The sequence below is a fragment of the Manis pentadactyla genome, chromosome 13, assembly GCF_030020395.1.
Source record: "Manis pentadactyla isolate mManPen7 chromosome 13, mManPen7.hap1, whole genome shotgun sequence".
Classification (NCBI taxonomy): Eukaryota; Metazoa; Chordata; class Mammalia; order Pholidota; family Manidae; genus Manis; species Manis pentadactyla.
In genome coordinates this window covers 5,477,560-5,493,029 of record NC_080031.1, presented here as the reverse complement: position 1 = coordinate 5,493,029, position 15,470 = coordinate 5,477,560, and the positions used below count along the sequence as shown (strand labels likewise).

General features: G+C 58.4%; 1 protein-coding gene across 26 annotated transcripts in view; it reads right to left on the bottom strand.

The window, feature by feature from the left end:
- Positions 1–133: 133 nt before the first annotated feature.
- PHLDB1 (pleckstrin homology like domain family B member 1) overlaps positions 134–15,470 on the bottom strand; it is a 43,299-nt gene continuing 27,962 nt past the window's right edge. For 3 of the 26 annotated variants that reach the window (XM_057490622.1, XM_057490601.1, XM_057490602.1), the window contains exons 16-28: positions 14,513–14,617; positions 13,938–14,111; positions 13,445–13,585; positions 11,903–12,043; positions 11,654–11,756; positions 11,111–11,155; positions 10,176–10,470; positions 9,965–10,055; positions 8,431–8,577; positions 6,726–6,842; positions 6,363–6,465; positions 2,431–2,516; positions 1,957–2,311 (exon numbers count right to left, since the gene is read on the bottom strand). In XM_057490622.1, the coding sequence (XP_057346605.1) occupies positions 2,168–2,311; positions 2,431–2,516; positions 6,363–6,465; positions 6,726–6,842; positions 8,431–8,577; positions 9,965–10,055; positions 10,176–10,470; positions 11,111–11,155; positions 11,654–11,756; positions 11,903–12,043; positions 13,445–13,585; positions 13,938–14,111; positions 14,513–14,617 (1,692 nt within the window). In that variant the 3' untranslated portion in view covers positions 1,957–2,167. Of the gene's footprint in view, positions 1,525–1,956; positions 2,312–2,430; positions 2,517–6,362; positions 6,466–6,725; positions 6,908–8,430; positions 8,578–9,964; positions 10,056–10,175; positions 10,471–11,110; positions 11,156–11,653; positions 11,757–11,902; positions 12,044–13,444; positions 13,586–13,937; positions 14,112–14,512; positions 14,618–15,470 lie in introns of those variants that run through there. The other 23 variants (XM_057490609.1, XM_057490608.1, XM_057490623.1 and 20 more) reach the window with 19 other exon arrangements.

The window sequence follows — 15,470 nt, the reverse complement described above, 5'->3', positions numbered from 1 at the left end:
GACCTGGAGGTCCTGGCTTGGGCCCTGGATCCCTCCTGGAAATTTAGCAAGGGAAAAATCCTTGTGGGGAAGATCTAGCCCTTCTACTCCACGTATCCCGGCCCCAAACCCACACATCCTGGCCCCCCAAACACATACTCCAAATGCTTTATTGTTCTTCTGAGATGCTTACAAATACTGAAAAACACCCAGCCCAGGCCCAGCAACCACGGCCCAGTGCTGGGAGGGACAGGGAGGTGGGCTTAGTGTTAAGGCGAGAAGGGCTGAGGCCAGACGGCTGGACACCTGGTCCTTTGCTCCCCGTTTTCATCCACCTGCTGAGGCCGAAGGGACGGCAGTTGGCCTTCAGGGCCCCCTCCCTCTGCTGCTTCCCCTCCTGCCCAGGCCCTCCCCGGGGGCCTCTGAGCGGCCAGTCCATGTCGGAAACAGCCCTGAACAGAACCCCTTCTAGCTTCCTCTCCGTCCACGCTGCCCCTGCCCTGGAATCTAGATCCTCCGGCTTCTTCCCTTGTGGCTCTAAGCAAGGCACGAGTGGAAGGGGGAGGGCTGGACTGGAGGGCCGGCAGGCTGTGCCTCGGGACCTGGAGATACAGGCAAGGGGCAGGGAGAAGGCGTTCAGTCCCCGGCCCCAGGAGGAAATGCCCAAGGGCCGGGCTGGAGAGATGACGGCACGTACCCTCAGACGGGCCCACAGCGGCAGCAGTGGGCTGAGCCACAGAGCCATGGCAATTAGTATGTAACCATGGTGATGAAGCAGTTACTATGGTGACCGCGGTGGCGGTCTGCACAAAGGGGATGGGGCTGGGACCTCAAGGATGACACCTGTGGTCTCTGGCCTTGGGGCAAAGTAATAAAAACTACAAATGCGGGAGGACAATGAGGCGGAGCGGGGTCGGAGAAGTACACTGCCTGAGCTGTTACCCCACTCTGGGTGTGGCTCTGCTTAGCCCCCAAGGCCCCTGTAAAGGGGGCTGAAGCAAGAGGGGATCTTTGGCAGATTCTGGTACCATAATTTGTCCTTTGCAAAAAAGAACACAGGGTGGGGAGTGCAGGTGCCAGGTCGGAGCTGAGAGGCCCCCTCTGTGACAGCCCCTCTGCCTTGGGCCCAGCACAGGACCCAGAGGGTCACTGCAAGTTCTGGGCTCCCGGGAAGAAGCAAAACCCCGACCCCACCTTCGTCTCCTTGCCGGTTCTTCGGAGGCCTGAGCTCCGAAATTCACGGGCGAGCTCCTTCTGGAACATTACCAAGTCTCCTTGCACAAAAGCGCCAGACACGCCGCCCCCTCCAGGGGCTTCTGGGAGCGCCCCCGCTAGGTCGGGTGAGCAGCGCAGCAGATGGTCAGGCGCGGGTCCTGGGGCGGCCGGGTGAGGAGGCCCCCCCGGTCAGTTCATGAACTGAGTGTAGCCCTCGGCCCCGGTGACGATGACATCCATCCAGATGCGCATGGCCTCTGCCGACGGGGCCACCACGTAGTACAGCCGGTCGTGGGTCTTCACACAGAAGGTGAGGGCTGGGTTCGGGCTCTGCCGCAGGAAGAGGAGGGCCTGAGACAGGGCCCACGGGCGTGCTGCCTCGCCGACGGCCCTTGCCCCTCCCTGTCTCCAGGACACCCTGGAGCTCGAGGCTGAGTCCTAAACGGACCAAAGGCCAGTCCCAGCCACTCACATGGGCCCAGGCCGAGGGAGCCCCTCCTCCTCACACCTTGGCCCCTGGCAGGGCCTCACCCTGTCAGGTGGGGGCATTGTGCCCTGGCAACCCAGGCACAAAAGTGAACATGAAGAGAATCAGACCCAAAAGGCTGTTACAGTGAGGACCACAGTCTCCTCTCAGCAAAAGGGGGCAGACGGGAAAAGCTACAAGTGGGACGCTGGGCCCCGGACGCCACAGGAGGAGAGATCCGGCTATTGGGCCTCTGAGGCTGGGTGGGGTGGGTGGGGGAGGCTGCCTGGCATCAAGGCCGAGGGCCCTGGTCTCAAACACTCCTGCTCATCAGTCCCTTCTATCCAGTCTCGTCTCTGAGGGTCCCTACTCCCCTTTAGCCGTCCCTTCCGTGCTGCCCACCCCGCTTAGGGCACACCCTGCCATCATCTCAGGAGGAGGAGGAGGCAAGCAAGCTGTATTCAAGCCCGCAGGGGCTTCCTGTTCTCTGCAGCCCACCGCTGTCCCTCAGGCCTGGGGTAAGGGTCGGACATTTAGGGGAAGGTAAGGGGTGGGGCCAGTAGGGACAGGAGGTGTTAATGCACAGTAGTTCTGGTTACAGGCATATGAGGAGGGTACCTCAGTCACCATAGTGAAGCTGAAAAGCCTCTTCTGGGAAGGGGAGAGGGAGACAGGAAGAGAAAGTTTACGGAGAGACAGAGGAATGGGGCGGGGCCTCTGAAGAGGACAGGCCTCCCCCTGCCTGGCGGCCATCCCTCTGGCCCCCTCACCTTGGCCGCACTGCGCAGGTGGTCGTAGTACACCTCCTCGATGGCCTGGAAGTAGATGACCCCTTTCAGCTTTGTCTCGTGCTTGTCTGCAAAGGAAATAAAGGCCGACCTAAAGAGGCCTGTCCTACTTCATGTCAAGACCCTCTGACATGGCGCTTCCCCGTCTGGGAAAGGGGGTGACTCCCAGGACCCCAAAACAGAGCCAGACGTGGAGCCCTAAAGATGGGTCAATGCTCAGCCTTGCTCAGAACTACAGAGTACAAATGAGAACTCCATCACAATACCACGTCCCACCTATCAGCACGGCGAAAATATACAAAAAATATACAGCAACGCTTTTGGCAAGTCTGGAGAAACAGTCTGACAAGTGGTAGGCAGGAGTATGAACTGGTGAACACCAGGGATGACTTGGCCACATCTACCAAAATCAGAAAAGTGTTTCCCTTTGAGCCAATGATTACACTTAAGAAAAGTCTATCTTACACATGTGCAAAATAACAAATTTACAAGATTACTCACAGCAGCAGCATTTGTAGTTACAAAAGACTTATACAACCCACGTATCCATCAAGTGGTGATAGGTTAAGAAGTTACAGTGCAGCACACGGTGGAATACTATACAGCTATTACACAGAATGATACAGAAATAGGGTATTGTTTCAGAAATAAATCTTCAAAATATGTCTATACAGAGACATTTGATACAGAAAGATCTCTAAGATACATGAGCAGGGAAACAAAGAATGTATTGTATGCTATCTTTTGTGTAAGAAAAGGGGTAAGAAAATGTTTGCATTTGTTCATATTCCATTAAGAAACTCTAAGATACACAAGAGATTCATAAAAGTGATGACATGCAGTGAGTGGGGTGTAATTCTCCATTTAAACCATTTTATGTGTTTTGATTTTTTAACTGTATGAAAGCATTTACCTATTCAACTCTAATACTTAGAAGTGGAAGGAAGGGCGTATATAGTATGTGGAGGCAGGGATGGCAGGAAGGAGGCGGGCAAACAGAGGTGAGCAGCTATTCCACCGTCCCCATGGGGAGGGCAGGGGTGCTGCCAGGGAGAGCACAGGGCCTGGCCCTCTTGTCTTGTGGCAAGTGCTGCTCAGGCCCCACAGTGGGCACCCCGGACAGCGAGCCTGAGTCTTAAAGCGACGGTCACACAGTCACTCAACTCACACGGTGAGGGGGGCGGTAAGCACCTCCCCCACGCTGGCATCATTTCAGGCCTGACTCACGGGTCCGGGAGCCTCCTGATGTGCCCCTGCCCCACACCTGCCCCTTCGGCTCATCCTGATGCTGAGGGCTGCGCTTCTCCCCGTCCCTTAGCAGGATGCCTCCAAGCCGTTCCCTCAGCAAACTCCTAAGTCATCTGCAAGACCCGCTGCAGACGTCCACACTCAGGTGCAGGGCTGTGCTCTGTGCAGTTCTCCATCTAGAACTTACGATGCTGAGCCTAAAGCTTCCTTTATCTGTTCATGGATCTATACCTCTCCGAACATGAATAACTAGGCGCCTGGCGCTCAGCAGGTGCTCAGTCCACGTTGAATGACTGAATCCTAGGCCCTGGGATCCAGGAAAGGCTGAGACTCTTCTCCCAATGGCCTACAATCTAGCGGGGAAGAAAGCACAGACACAGAGCCATGTATCCCTGTGGGACCGTGGCCGTGGCCCAAGAGAGCCCCTGCGCGTCACGGCTTGTCAGTATTACGTGGGAGAACACACTCAGTGTTCAGCACAGGATCGGGCACATAACACGTGGCATCTGTCATTACATCATTAGGCCCCTGGGCTGATGTCACAAGACATGGCCCCTGCAGACCACAGGAGTTACAGCGGGGGGCAGGAACCGTTCCCAGCAAGTTCGGGCCCGGGAAGGCTTCACAGAGTTAGTACCTGGTCTGGACCCTGTCGAACGGAGGGGTTCCATCAGGCAGCTGGGAGGGGGGTCAGGGAAGGGCGGGAGGCGGGACAAGTTCAAGGCAGGAGTTGGCCAGGCACACCCAGGGCCCTGACCCAGCCACAGGCCCATCTCCATCCGACGGGGGACAGGGACCCAGTCCCATCCTGGCCTTGTGCTCTGTCTCTTCCTCCCCTGGAAACAGGAACACGCTCCTGCCTCCACTTCCTTACCACCCACCTATCCTTGATCCTGTGCAGTCTGGCCCTGTACACAGCAGAAACCTTTCTCTAATCCTGGTCCAATCCCCGAATCAAATGGCCTTTGAGTCCACATTGTTCCTGGCCTTTCCGTAGCAACCATCTGCACAGTGACACCCTCTGCTCGTTTGCTGGCTTCCTGCCCCATTTCCACTCTCATCTGAACCTGGTTCCCCTTTGTTTCACAGATATTAAGGAAGGTCACTATGCCAAGTGTTAGCCCAGCATCTGGCCTGTGGCTTCCCGCCTCCTGCCCCATCTCCCTTTGCTGGCCCCTCTTCCCCTTCCCTACAAGGGGAGGCTTGCTCCAGGGTGCAGCTCTCTTCCTTTCCTCTGCCCTGAAGTGTGATTGCCAGGTTCAGTCTTAGCTCTGCCTTTTAGCTGCTGTGAAACCTTGGCAATGGACTTAACCTCTCTGAGCCCTTTTCTCTCCTCTGTAAAAGGGGTGTAAAAATAGTGCTTCCCTCACAAGATTATTATGAAGATTAAATGAAATGATGCATGCAGAATGCTTAGCAGAGCATCTGGTTCATACAAGCGTTCCATAGTATGATCTGCTATCACATCATTATCATTACCATTATTATTCCAACAGACTGACTTTCACTCTGCCTCTAACCCTGACCTCTCTCCTAAACCTAGATGTCCCAGGGGCACTTAAACCTTAATATGCCTGAAATGCAGCTCTTCTCAAGCCTGCTAGTCTCAGTCCCAGCAAAATCCCTTCCCAGCCCAGGTGCAAACATGGGCACACTTGGGGCTCTGCCTCCCCACCCCCGGGGCCCAGGTGGTCAGGGAAGGCTTCTGGGAGCGGGTGGCACTTAGCTGGCGGTAAAGGGCTACAGGGGAAGCAGGGCACTGCAGGCACAGTGTCTCCAGCACCAAACTCCCCAGCCCTTCCCTTCCAGGCTCTGAGGAGGACTGTCCTTCCCAGCTTTGCAGGTGGGTGGGGCTGGACGACCGGCTAAGCAGCCCCACTAGCGACTTGTGGGCAGACCCCAGCTGGGGCATTTCACACCAGTGCAAGGCCCCGTTAGGCTTCTCCTTACCCTCTGCCACCGTGACCACCGACGTCCCAGAAAGGGGCGCTCTGAAGAAAGGGAGCACTGGGGCAGAGCCAAGCCCCCCCCCAACCCACAGCGTGCGCAGACACGCGTCGGCAGTAAGAAGGAAGACGCGGTGGTTTTGAGCCACGGGGATCTTAGAACTGGCTGTGTCCACAGCACACCTTAGCCTCTTCTGACCAGAGCACAGTATGGCACACCACGCTCCAAGCCGAGCCTCCACACGGAACCTAGGGATGGGCCGCTAAGCTGGAGGCTGGGGGACCGAGCTGAGGGGGCAGGACGGGCAGTCCCGAGAGCTCCTTGGCACCGCTCAGCTGCTGTCCTGGAGTCTCTGAAGGAATCCACAGGACTCCGTGCACCCAGAGGCTGTGGGTGCACCCACCATGCTTTGTGTTAATTCTGTGTTCAGTGTCTGCCTCCCTGACAACAAGCTCCAAGGGAGAGAGCTTATCACCAGAGCTTAGATTTATCAGACACTCAGAAATGGTGCTGAACAAATGCATGAGTAAATGAATGAACAAATAAATGGAGGTGAAACAGGTACCCTCTGAACCAGGTACCATTACCAGGGACAGTGGGCAAGACCGAGCCTAAGCCCCTGGCCTCACCGACTTGGAAGCTTGGCCTCGTTCCAGAAGACCAGCTGTCCAGGTGCCAGCCCAGGGTCCTGGCTCTGGGACAGTCTCATGGGAACTCACCCACATAATAGGAGAGGGTGCGCTTGAGCCGGTCAAAGACAAACCAGCGCTTCTTCCACGATTTAATCTTGCCTCCCATCTTGACCAGGTAGCCGCGGCAGACCTGGCGGGAAGTAGGTGTGAGGAAGGACCCAGGCCTGCAGCCCCTAAACCTTTCTTCCCTGAGCAGCAACGCAAGTGGCACCACCTGTGCCCGTACTCCTGGGGGCTGTCCCAACGCCCCTTCAGGCCAGCACACCAGGTCCTGGGACAGAGACCTCTGGTGTTAGGGTAGGAACTGAGGTCACTCTTCTGAAGACCCAGGATGTGTCTCTGACCATGAGGTCCCCTCCCCAGCACCCCGAGGCCACACATGCCTTGTACCTTGCTGCTGAGCACCACGTGCAGACAGGTATCGACACCATGGCCTGATGACTCGATGTGGGTCTTCAGGTCAAAGTCCTCCTTCCGGATTGGCAGGTAGCGGGTCAGGGGTCGTGCCTGGGAGCAGAGCGTAGGTCCGGCAGAGCCCCCCTCTTCCTCTCTGGCTCCCTCTGCCTGCGGCCCTGAGACCCCGACCGCCTGCCATCACCCTCCCCACCTCACGGCCGCGACTCTGGTTGCACAGGGCTTGTGGCAAAAGAGAGACCTCACATGCCTCTGCTGACTCTGCCTAGGCCCCAGCAAACTGGTGAGTGGCTCTGTGCCTCAGTTTCTCCACCGCTGACCAGGACACAGCCATCCTTGTCTTGTCCCTGCCCCTCCCCTCCCTACTGGGCTGATGGGAATAAAACAAGAGGCCAGATATGAACATATTCCAGAAAGAAAGCCCAGTATGAAATCTGGCCTTTGACTTCCCATGGGCCACACTCCCTCTCTGGGACTCAGTTTCCTTTAAAACAGAGGCTTTGAACTACATCATCACAAAGGTCTGCTCCGCCCCAAGCATTCTGGTACTAACTAGAATTCTCAGCCAACTGGAATCTTTTCCTATACTTCCTTTCTGGGAAGACTAGTAGAATGGCAAGGAAAGGAAACATCTCAAAATATTTAAAGAAAAAAAAAAACACGCAACAGTCTTTTTTAAAGAAGAAAACCCCCCAAAGATGTGTTTCCTCCACCCACCTCCCACCCAGGCACTGGTGGCCCCACCGCAATGCCTGAGCCCCAGGGCAGGGCCTAGAGGAGAGAGTCCCGAACGGTCCCCAGGGGGCTGAAGCAGAAAATGGGAGGTGGGCATATGACCAGGATTCTAAGTACAGAGGTGAAACAGAGTTTCTGATTACTTCTTATTCTCAAACCCAATCCCGGCAGCCTACCCCTTAGAATTGATGTTGCATTGTAGGAAATCAGGGACCCCCACCCTGGGGAGGTCCAGGACCCCGCCTGGGAGGCCTGTGGACACCCAGCAGGATGGACGGCCTGTCTGAGTCCCACAGGGTCTCTCAGGAACAGGGATCTGGGGCCAGAGACACGGGTGCATTTCCCTGCCCGGCGGGATTTCTCCTTCTACCAGCAACTGTTCTGCTCCCCTCCCGTGTAAGGAGAAAGCCCAGAGCTGGCTTTGTACAGGAAGGGATTCCTACCCAAGGAGAAACTCGTACATGTGAACCCAAGGCCGGGGTGAGTCACCTGTTGCTTGCAGTGGGGCCTGGAGCCGAGCTGGAGGAGGGCCAGGACGGCCGGCAGCCCCAGGTGTGGGAGGGCATCAGGGAGTGGGACAGAGGGAGGCACAGACTCAAGAGGCAGAGATAAGCCCTCTGAGAGCGGCCAAGGGGGGCCACCCTGGCTCTCGACTCTCAGCACCCATCTTTGGGAGGCCTGTCCAGACCTTCTCAGACGCTGGATGTCGCAGGGTGGCCTGCCTGTCCACACAAGTCACCTACTCCCAACACACTCGCACACACACACACATGCACAGCCTTGATCAAGCCCCACTGGGTCCCCATTCTTTGGGGCTGACGAGTCCCGGGTAGAAGTCTGTGCCGAGCCAACAGCAATCTCCTCTGGGGAAGAAGAGGCTGCACAGGGCAGCAGGGACACCCTGGGAGATCCCGCCCCTGCCCAGTGCACCCCACCACCCCCTCACCTGGGAAAACTGTTTCTCCCGCATCTTGACTTCCTTCTCCACCAGCTGCTGCCTCCTGGCACTCTCGCTCTGCAGCCTCCGTTCCACCTGCTCCCGCCTCCTCCGCTCTTCCTCCAGGGCCTGCCGCCGAAGCTCCATCTCTCGCTCCTGCTCCCAAAGCAAGGGGTCAGTGCCCACTGCTGTCCCCTTCCCCCCACCCAGCCACCTCTCCCAAGGCAGCCACCCCTGAGGGCAGCCCAGGAGGAGCCTCACGCCATCCTCAAAATCCACCCTCTGCACGGGCCTGGCTGGTGAGGGTAAATGCCTTAAAGTGAGACTGTTCCGGCTCAAACCCTGGCTCTGCCGCCAGTATGAGCTCTGCGACCCTGACCAGATCATTCAGGTTCCCTAAGCCCCAGCTGCCTCCTCTGCAAAATGGGGCCAAGAGCGCCCACCCCTGGGATTGTGGTTAAAGTTAAATGAGATCCTGTATGCAAATGCCCATCACTGACTCTGGCAGGAGGGAAGCGCTTAATAAATAAAAGGGGCTCTTACAATTTAATCTGAATTCCTAGAACATGGATTATCTAAACAACTTTTTTTGACAGCAAACATCCAGTTGCCCTCCCCTCATCACTAAGGCCCTTGGAAACCAAGTTAGAAACATTTGTAGTTGAACTTCAGATTTTAGGGGAAAAAATATACTTACGAAAGCCATTATAAGATTTTTTAAATCATCAAATAAATCTTTACATACAGAGCATGTCTGTGATGTTTTATGTCTTAATCAACGACAGTGACCTTTATACCATTAACTCTCATATGCTGTTTCTCTTAGCTCAAAATTTAACAGGACCTCATTTCTCCCCATTTGCCAAAAGATGCTTGTAAATCTGCCCTCCTCTGATGTGAACGAGACTGAGGCCTTCTGTGCGGCTGGCCTCTCATCCAGGTCTGCCTCTCATCTCAAGAGATGCAGGGGGCCCGGACAGGAGACAGACAGCTCATGCGGGTCCTTCACCTAACTTCCTCAGCCTGGCTGTGCCCAGGGTAAACTGCTGGCCCCTCTTCACTGTGTCCCCGCTCCAGGCCCACACGATGGGGACAGGACTTCCCTCAGCCTCCACCACTCCCCAGGGGCCCCTGGCCCGCACCTTAGCTCTGGCTTGGACATCGGCCTGTCTTCTGTCCCTTCCTCTCCATTCCGTTTCCGCTCTTCCTAACCAACCTCAAGAGGAATGACCTGCCACTCAGGCAGGCAGGAATGAAGATCCCCACGGTGGCCAACACCTCCACCGAAGTAAACGCACAGGACTGGAAGGGCCCCTCCAGGAAGCTCATGGTCGGACAATGGTTACTGTTTGGCCTCCTCCTCTCCGGACTTGTGAGACCTGTAATCTCACTAAGCCACCCTGTCGCCCCTGGAGGCACGCCAACTTTTGACACACTTTCTTCCTTGAGGCACCATGCGGAGGATGATGCGGTGAGAGGGCCCGGGGAGGAGCAAAGGCCCTTGGCAGGCAGAGGGCAGTGCAGGCCCCACAGCCTGACCCACCCTGGACTCCATGAGCCGGCTCCTCTCGGCACGAGCTTCTTTCAGCATCTTCTCCATCTCCTCCATCTTCCCCAAATCCAGGCCACTTGCACTGGGGAAGGGAGGGGAAGAGCGGGTGCCTGAATCACCGAGGAGGCATCTGGCAGAGGTGGCGGGCCCAGGTGTGGGGAGGGCAGAGCGGGCCCCGCCAGGCGGGGCATGGCTCAAGTACCTGGACATGTTGTCGGGGGAGCAGGCCGAGTTGGCCCCCGTGGAGATGCTGGTCTCCATGCTGTCGGAGCTCTCCAGGCTCAGGGTGTCGTAGGCGTGATCACCCTCCTCCCCACGCTCCCGCCCGGCCGGCAGGTGGTGCAGGATGGAGTGGTGCATGAGTGGGGGGAAGCCCGAGGGGCCTGCCGGAAAAGGGGCCGCCCCATGCAGGGCATCCCACTGGCACTGCGCCTCGGCTGCTGCTTTCTGCTTCAGCTCGGCCAGCCGCCGCCGCTGCTCCTCAATCACCTGCTGTCCTGCAGGAGGGACAGGTGGGGGTCACAGTGGGCACCCTGCCCACCCAGGGAGGACCCTGGCTGCATCACAGACAGAGGGAAGAGGCGAGCAGGGAGAGGTTTACACAGGGCACCCTCTCCCCCCACCAGCTTCCCTGAAGCCCCCACAGCTCCAGGTCCAGCTGCCCCGCCAATGCTTCAGTCGCCTGCACAACTGGCCACAGCCCGCAGTCTGGCTTCAGCGCTGCTTCTGCTCCTGGGGCCCCACAGGGCACTGAGCCTGCCCAGGCGATGCCTGGCAGTGTGACAGCCAGGCGGCTCCAGCTCACAACCAAGGCCTGAATAGCTGGGTGGAACACATGCACCCACCCTGCCTGCTGGGGAAGGGAGAAGGGAGAGATCCGTGAGCACCCCAGGGGCCCGTGCAGAGCCAGCTGCAGTGCAGAAGCAAGAGCAACAGCCGCCGCAAAGAAGGGAGACAAGCAGAGCACAGCTGGAGCAGGGGGCGCTCCGCTCAAGGGGTGAAGCCCGCTGGACACCTGGGCCCACTCAGCCTGGAAGCCTGCCTGCAGGCAGTGGAAACCTGGGCAGAATGCATCATGCAGATGCCCAGGCAGGGGCTGCCTGGCCAAAGCGATGCCCTCAGTGGCCGACGCTCTACCTGCTGGGTCGTCGGCTGGGAGGGGCTCGGCAGGAAGCGACTCGACTGGTGTGAGGGGCCCCCAGGCAGAGGGTAGGGCAGAGAGACACAGAGGGGATGAGAGGAAAGAGAGGCACAGACATGGGCTTTCAAAACGACCAAAATGCACACACGCAACCAGGACTCCCAGGTCCCCGGAGCCAGTATCTTAGAGCACCGTTTCTGGACGTCATCCAGTCCATCCCCCTGCCTCCAGAAAGGGCAAGGTCTAGCCCCGCATCAGGTCCACAAGCATTTCTCTTATTTGCTGGGCTCTCTAGGAAAGATCTCACAGCCCCCCACACCCTTAGTCCCCTGCCCTGAATCTTCTGAGAAATAACCAGGAGGCTGTTCTGCAGGTATCTAACCTAAACGCTGTGTGTTCTTGCCTTGATCCTAGTTAAAAGAAGGACACCCTGTTGAAAGGCGCAGGCATGGATGAGATGTGTGCGGGGGGGGGGGGGGGGGGGGGCAGATATCCAGGGCCCCCGGGAGAGCAGGGGGGTTGCTACTACAGCCACTCACCCTTCTGCTGCAGGGCCAGTTGGCGCTTGGCCTCGATGTCCTGCAGCGTGGCTGCCAGGTTGCGAGGAAGGCTGCCCGTGCCATTCTGGGCCAGGAGAGCACCCTGGGGGGAGACGCGGCGCTGGGACTTGAGGCTTGGAAGACCCCCCCAACGAGGCTCTCCTGGGTGGCTCCGGCCCTCCCCAGCGTGGCGGGCTTCATCCCCCTACCACCACCCTGGCACACACGGCCCACCCACTGTCCTCAGACCTTCGGGGAGGGGCTACGGCCCAAGGTAGCCACGCTGAGCTGGGAGGAAGAGGAGGAGGAGCCAGAGGACGACGGGAGGGGGCCGCTGCGGGTCCGGGGCAGGGGGCTGGAGGCTTCACCGTCCACCTTGGAGCGGTAAACCTGGGAAGAGGTGATGCTGCCTGGTGAACTCTGGCCCCCCCGGGCTACCACCCTCACGGCACCTAGGCGGCTGTGGTCCAAGGCACTGCCCTGGCACCAGGCCAGAGGCCTCTCCCTCTAGCTGCCAGCAAGAGGGCCAGCCCGGCTGCAGGTGTTATTAGCAGCTGCCAAGCCTCCTTTCTAGGCTGTTCCTCCTTGGGCCAACCCCTGGTCCAACCCTGTATCTTAAGGAAGGACCTTATAAATCGACCCACGAAGAAGCTAGCACCAGTCCGACAGAGTCGTACAGGAGACCAGCTGGGGGCAGGGGCTCCCTCTGGCCCCAACTCTGCCACTAAGGCTGTGTGCCTTGGGCCACGTACCCCCCCACTCTGGGCCTTGGCTTCCTTATCTGCAAAAGGAAGGGTAGGGCTAGGCTAAATAATTGCCAAGCTCTTCACAGCACTAATGTTTGGGGAACATGGTCTTTGGAGTCGGGACCTGACTCTTGATGTAGGCCTGGCTACTTTCTAGTTGTGTGGCCTTGAGATTATTTATCTCCTCTGGGCCCAGCATTTGATCTGTAAAGGGGATTTAACTGTGGTGATGATTAAATTAACCAAAGCATGTAAACATCTCTAACCAGCTGGGCACAGAGTGGAGCTGCTGCATGTGTTGTACAAATCAAACCCCTCCCCAGGGGAACACTGTGAGGCGACATCAGTCTTAGAAGTGCAGGCCCTTCACTCCGGGAGTGACTCTTGAATGGTGGGGTCTCAGCCACCACCGCAGCTCAGGGGAGTGCAGCCCAGGGAGAAGGCCCTCCGACTCCTCCGCCCCCTGCCCCCCAACCACAGTCCGCAGCTTGCTGCAGGCCTGAGTGGCTGTCCTGCAGGGCAGTGCTGAAGAGGCTGGGGCACGTCCTCAGTGCTGTCACTTCAAGGTCTTTTCCCCCCTTTGTCCTGCCTCCAAGTCCACCCCTGCAGAGACCAGGAGAGCAAAATGCCAGCCGTTCTCCCAGGACATACTAGTTCCAGGTGTAAGAGGCTCAAGAGCATCACGTCCCCAGACTGAGTGAGATGCTCTAGGGTTGATGGGCACCGAGGACAGAGCAGAGCCACAGTCCAGCCCAGCACGAGGGACCAGACCGGTCCCAGCCTGACCACTGCTCTCAAAGCCCCTTCCCTGGACAGTCAATCGTGTCACCCTTGGACTCAGGAGGCTGCCCTCCAGCTGCCCAAGTGCCAGGATGGCTGCCTGTGAGGAGCCCTGGGCTCCTCTCAAGCTCTGAGGCCCCCCGTTGCCCTGACGGGACTGGCCCCCTCCATCTGAGGTCGCTCTGTACGGCTGATGAACCGGCAGGCGGTACTCCGAGAAGACAGGAGCAGGGACTTGGGGGGGTGGCAGTGAAGGAGGGGTTACCTGCAGCTGGCGGGAAGCTTTGGCGGGCAGAGGCGGGGGGGAGGAGCGAGGGGAGGCCGCAGTGCGGCCAGTGCCCAGCCCGGCCATCAGCTCCTGGTACCACTGCTCTAAGTCTACAGCAGGGAGCAGCAGATTCTCCATCTGGAGGGGTACGGGGACAGGGACAGGACACAGCAGGGGGAGGAGGGAGGGAGGGCAGAGGGGGCCATTGTCAGGAAAACAGGCAGGAAGGCAAAGGGAGGAAGGAAGGAAGGAGAGCATGAAGAGAAGAGAAAAACAGTGAGAAAACAGTTGCTGCGAATGTGCTAAGGGCAGAGAGAAACGCACAAACCCCAGACCACAGACACGCGCTATGCCTACGGCGCTGCCGGCCGGAGCCCACGGGCGCTGAGCAGTCCCCTGGGGCCGGCCTGGAGCTCAGAGCAGGGTGAGCAAGGGCCCAAACACACACACACGGAGCCCCACGAGTGCCGGGAACACACAGACCACCAACCTTCGGTGAAGCCGTGACAGAAGCGAAGGAGGAGGAAGAGGGCAGCACGGGAGGAAGGCAGGTGGTGGGAACGAGGTCTTGGGAGGCAGAGGCCCAGACAGGCAGGCTGGGTGCAGGGGCTGTGGGCGTGGGTGAGGCGCCCCACATCGCCTTTAGCTGCTCAAGCGTCAAGTACTTGGGGGAAGGCCAGACGTGGGAGGGAACACGAGATGTTAACGGGACTGGAACCCAAGAGAGGGCCTGGCCCACAGGCAAGGGCAGGGTGAGGGGGGGAAAGCACAGAGCGGACAGGCTTGCAAAGCCCCGGAAGCCGGAGTCCTCTCGGCACCAGATACCCCCGGGTCCTCGTGCTGCAGCGGGCCTGCCCTTCTGGAACCATCAGGGGCTAAAGAAAGTTCCAAGGCCCTGGGGGAGAGACAGCCGCTCCCAACACCCCCTTCAGCCGCCTGGCCTTCTCCCTCACGGCTGAAGACAGATCCTACTTTTCCCCCAACCCCAACCCAGGCCTGAGGGGCAATCTAGGACACCCACAGGGAGGTCCTTGGGCTCGGGGGGGCTCACTCGGCGGCTGGTACCTCACTGTCAGGCAGGGGCTGGGCGAGCACGCTGGGGGGAGTGGCAGAAGCATAGGGGTCCAAGCGAGAGCACAGCTGGACAGCCTCTGCCAGGCTCACATACTCCTAGGGTGCCCGGTGGGAGGAGGAGAAACGGGCAGAGAACGGGTTAGCAGGGCTCAACCAGGCACCGACACCCACACTCCATGCCAGAGGGCCACCACTCTGTTCAATACAAAATCCAGGGCTGGGAGGTGGGGAAGGTGGGGGGAGGAGCTCAGCCGCGCGCTGTGGTTAAGTTGGCTGTGGGGGAGGGGAGGGCTAGAAAGGTGGGGGAGAACTGGTTGCCATAACGATCTTCTCAGCTCCACTTCTGAGGCTGCCCTGGCCCTGTGCCAAGCAGACTTTGATGGTCCATCCCTGGGTTTGCCCTGAGCTGGGGACAGGAGAAGCCTAGGGAGGGCCTTCCAGGAGTCCACCAAAAATCAGGACCCACCTCCCAGGGAACGCTTCAGTCCTCACCACCTTGGGCATTCCCAGTGGGGCACACACACAGCACAAAGCACCAGTCACACCATCCCAAGGGTTTCCCTGCACCCCTTCTGCCAGGGCAGGAGCTGCAAGGGGTGGGGGTGGAGATACCACCAGGGTCTGAGCAAGATGAGATCTGAGAAAGAGACTTTAACAGAGCAGCTAAAAGCCCAGGCAGAAAAATGTGCCCGCTGCCCAAGGGTTAATGGAAAGATGCTATCACATTAGGTTGTGCGCTGGGAAGACAGGGATGTCATAGTCCTGGAGCGCACCTCTAGAATGCTTATTTAGGTATTGGAGGCGTGGTAGGCATCCAAAATGCATGCTGACTCAAAGCACAGGGTGCTAAGCCTGCCCTATCCAGGGGGAAAGCATCCCGGCCTAGCACCAGAGGCTGTCCCCCAGGGGTCACAGAGAAGGAAAATAAGCCGGAACACCCAGTGTGCTG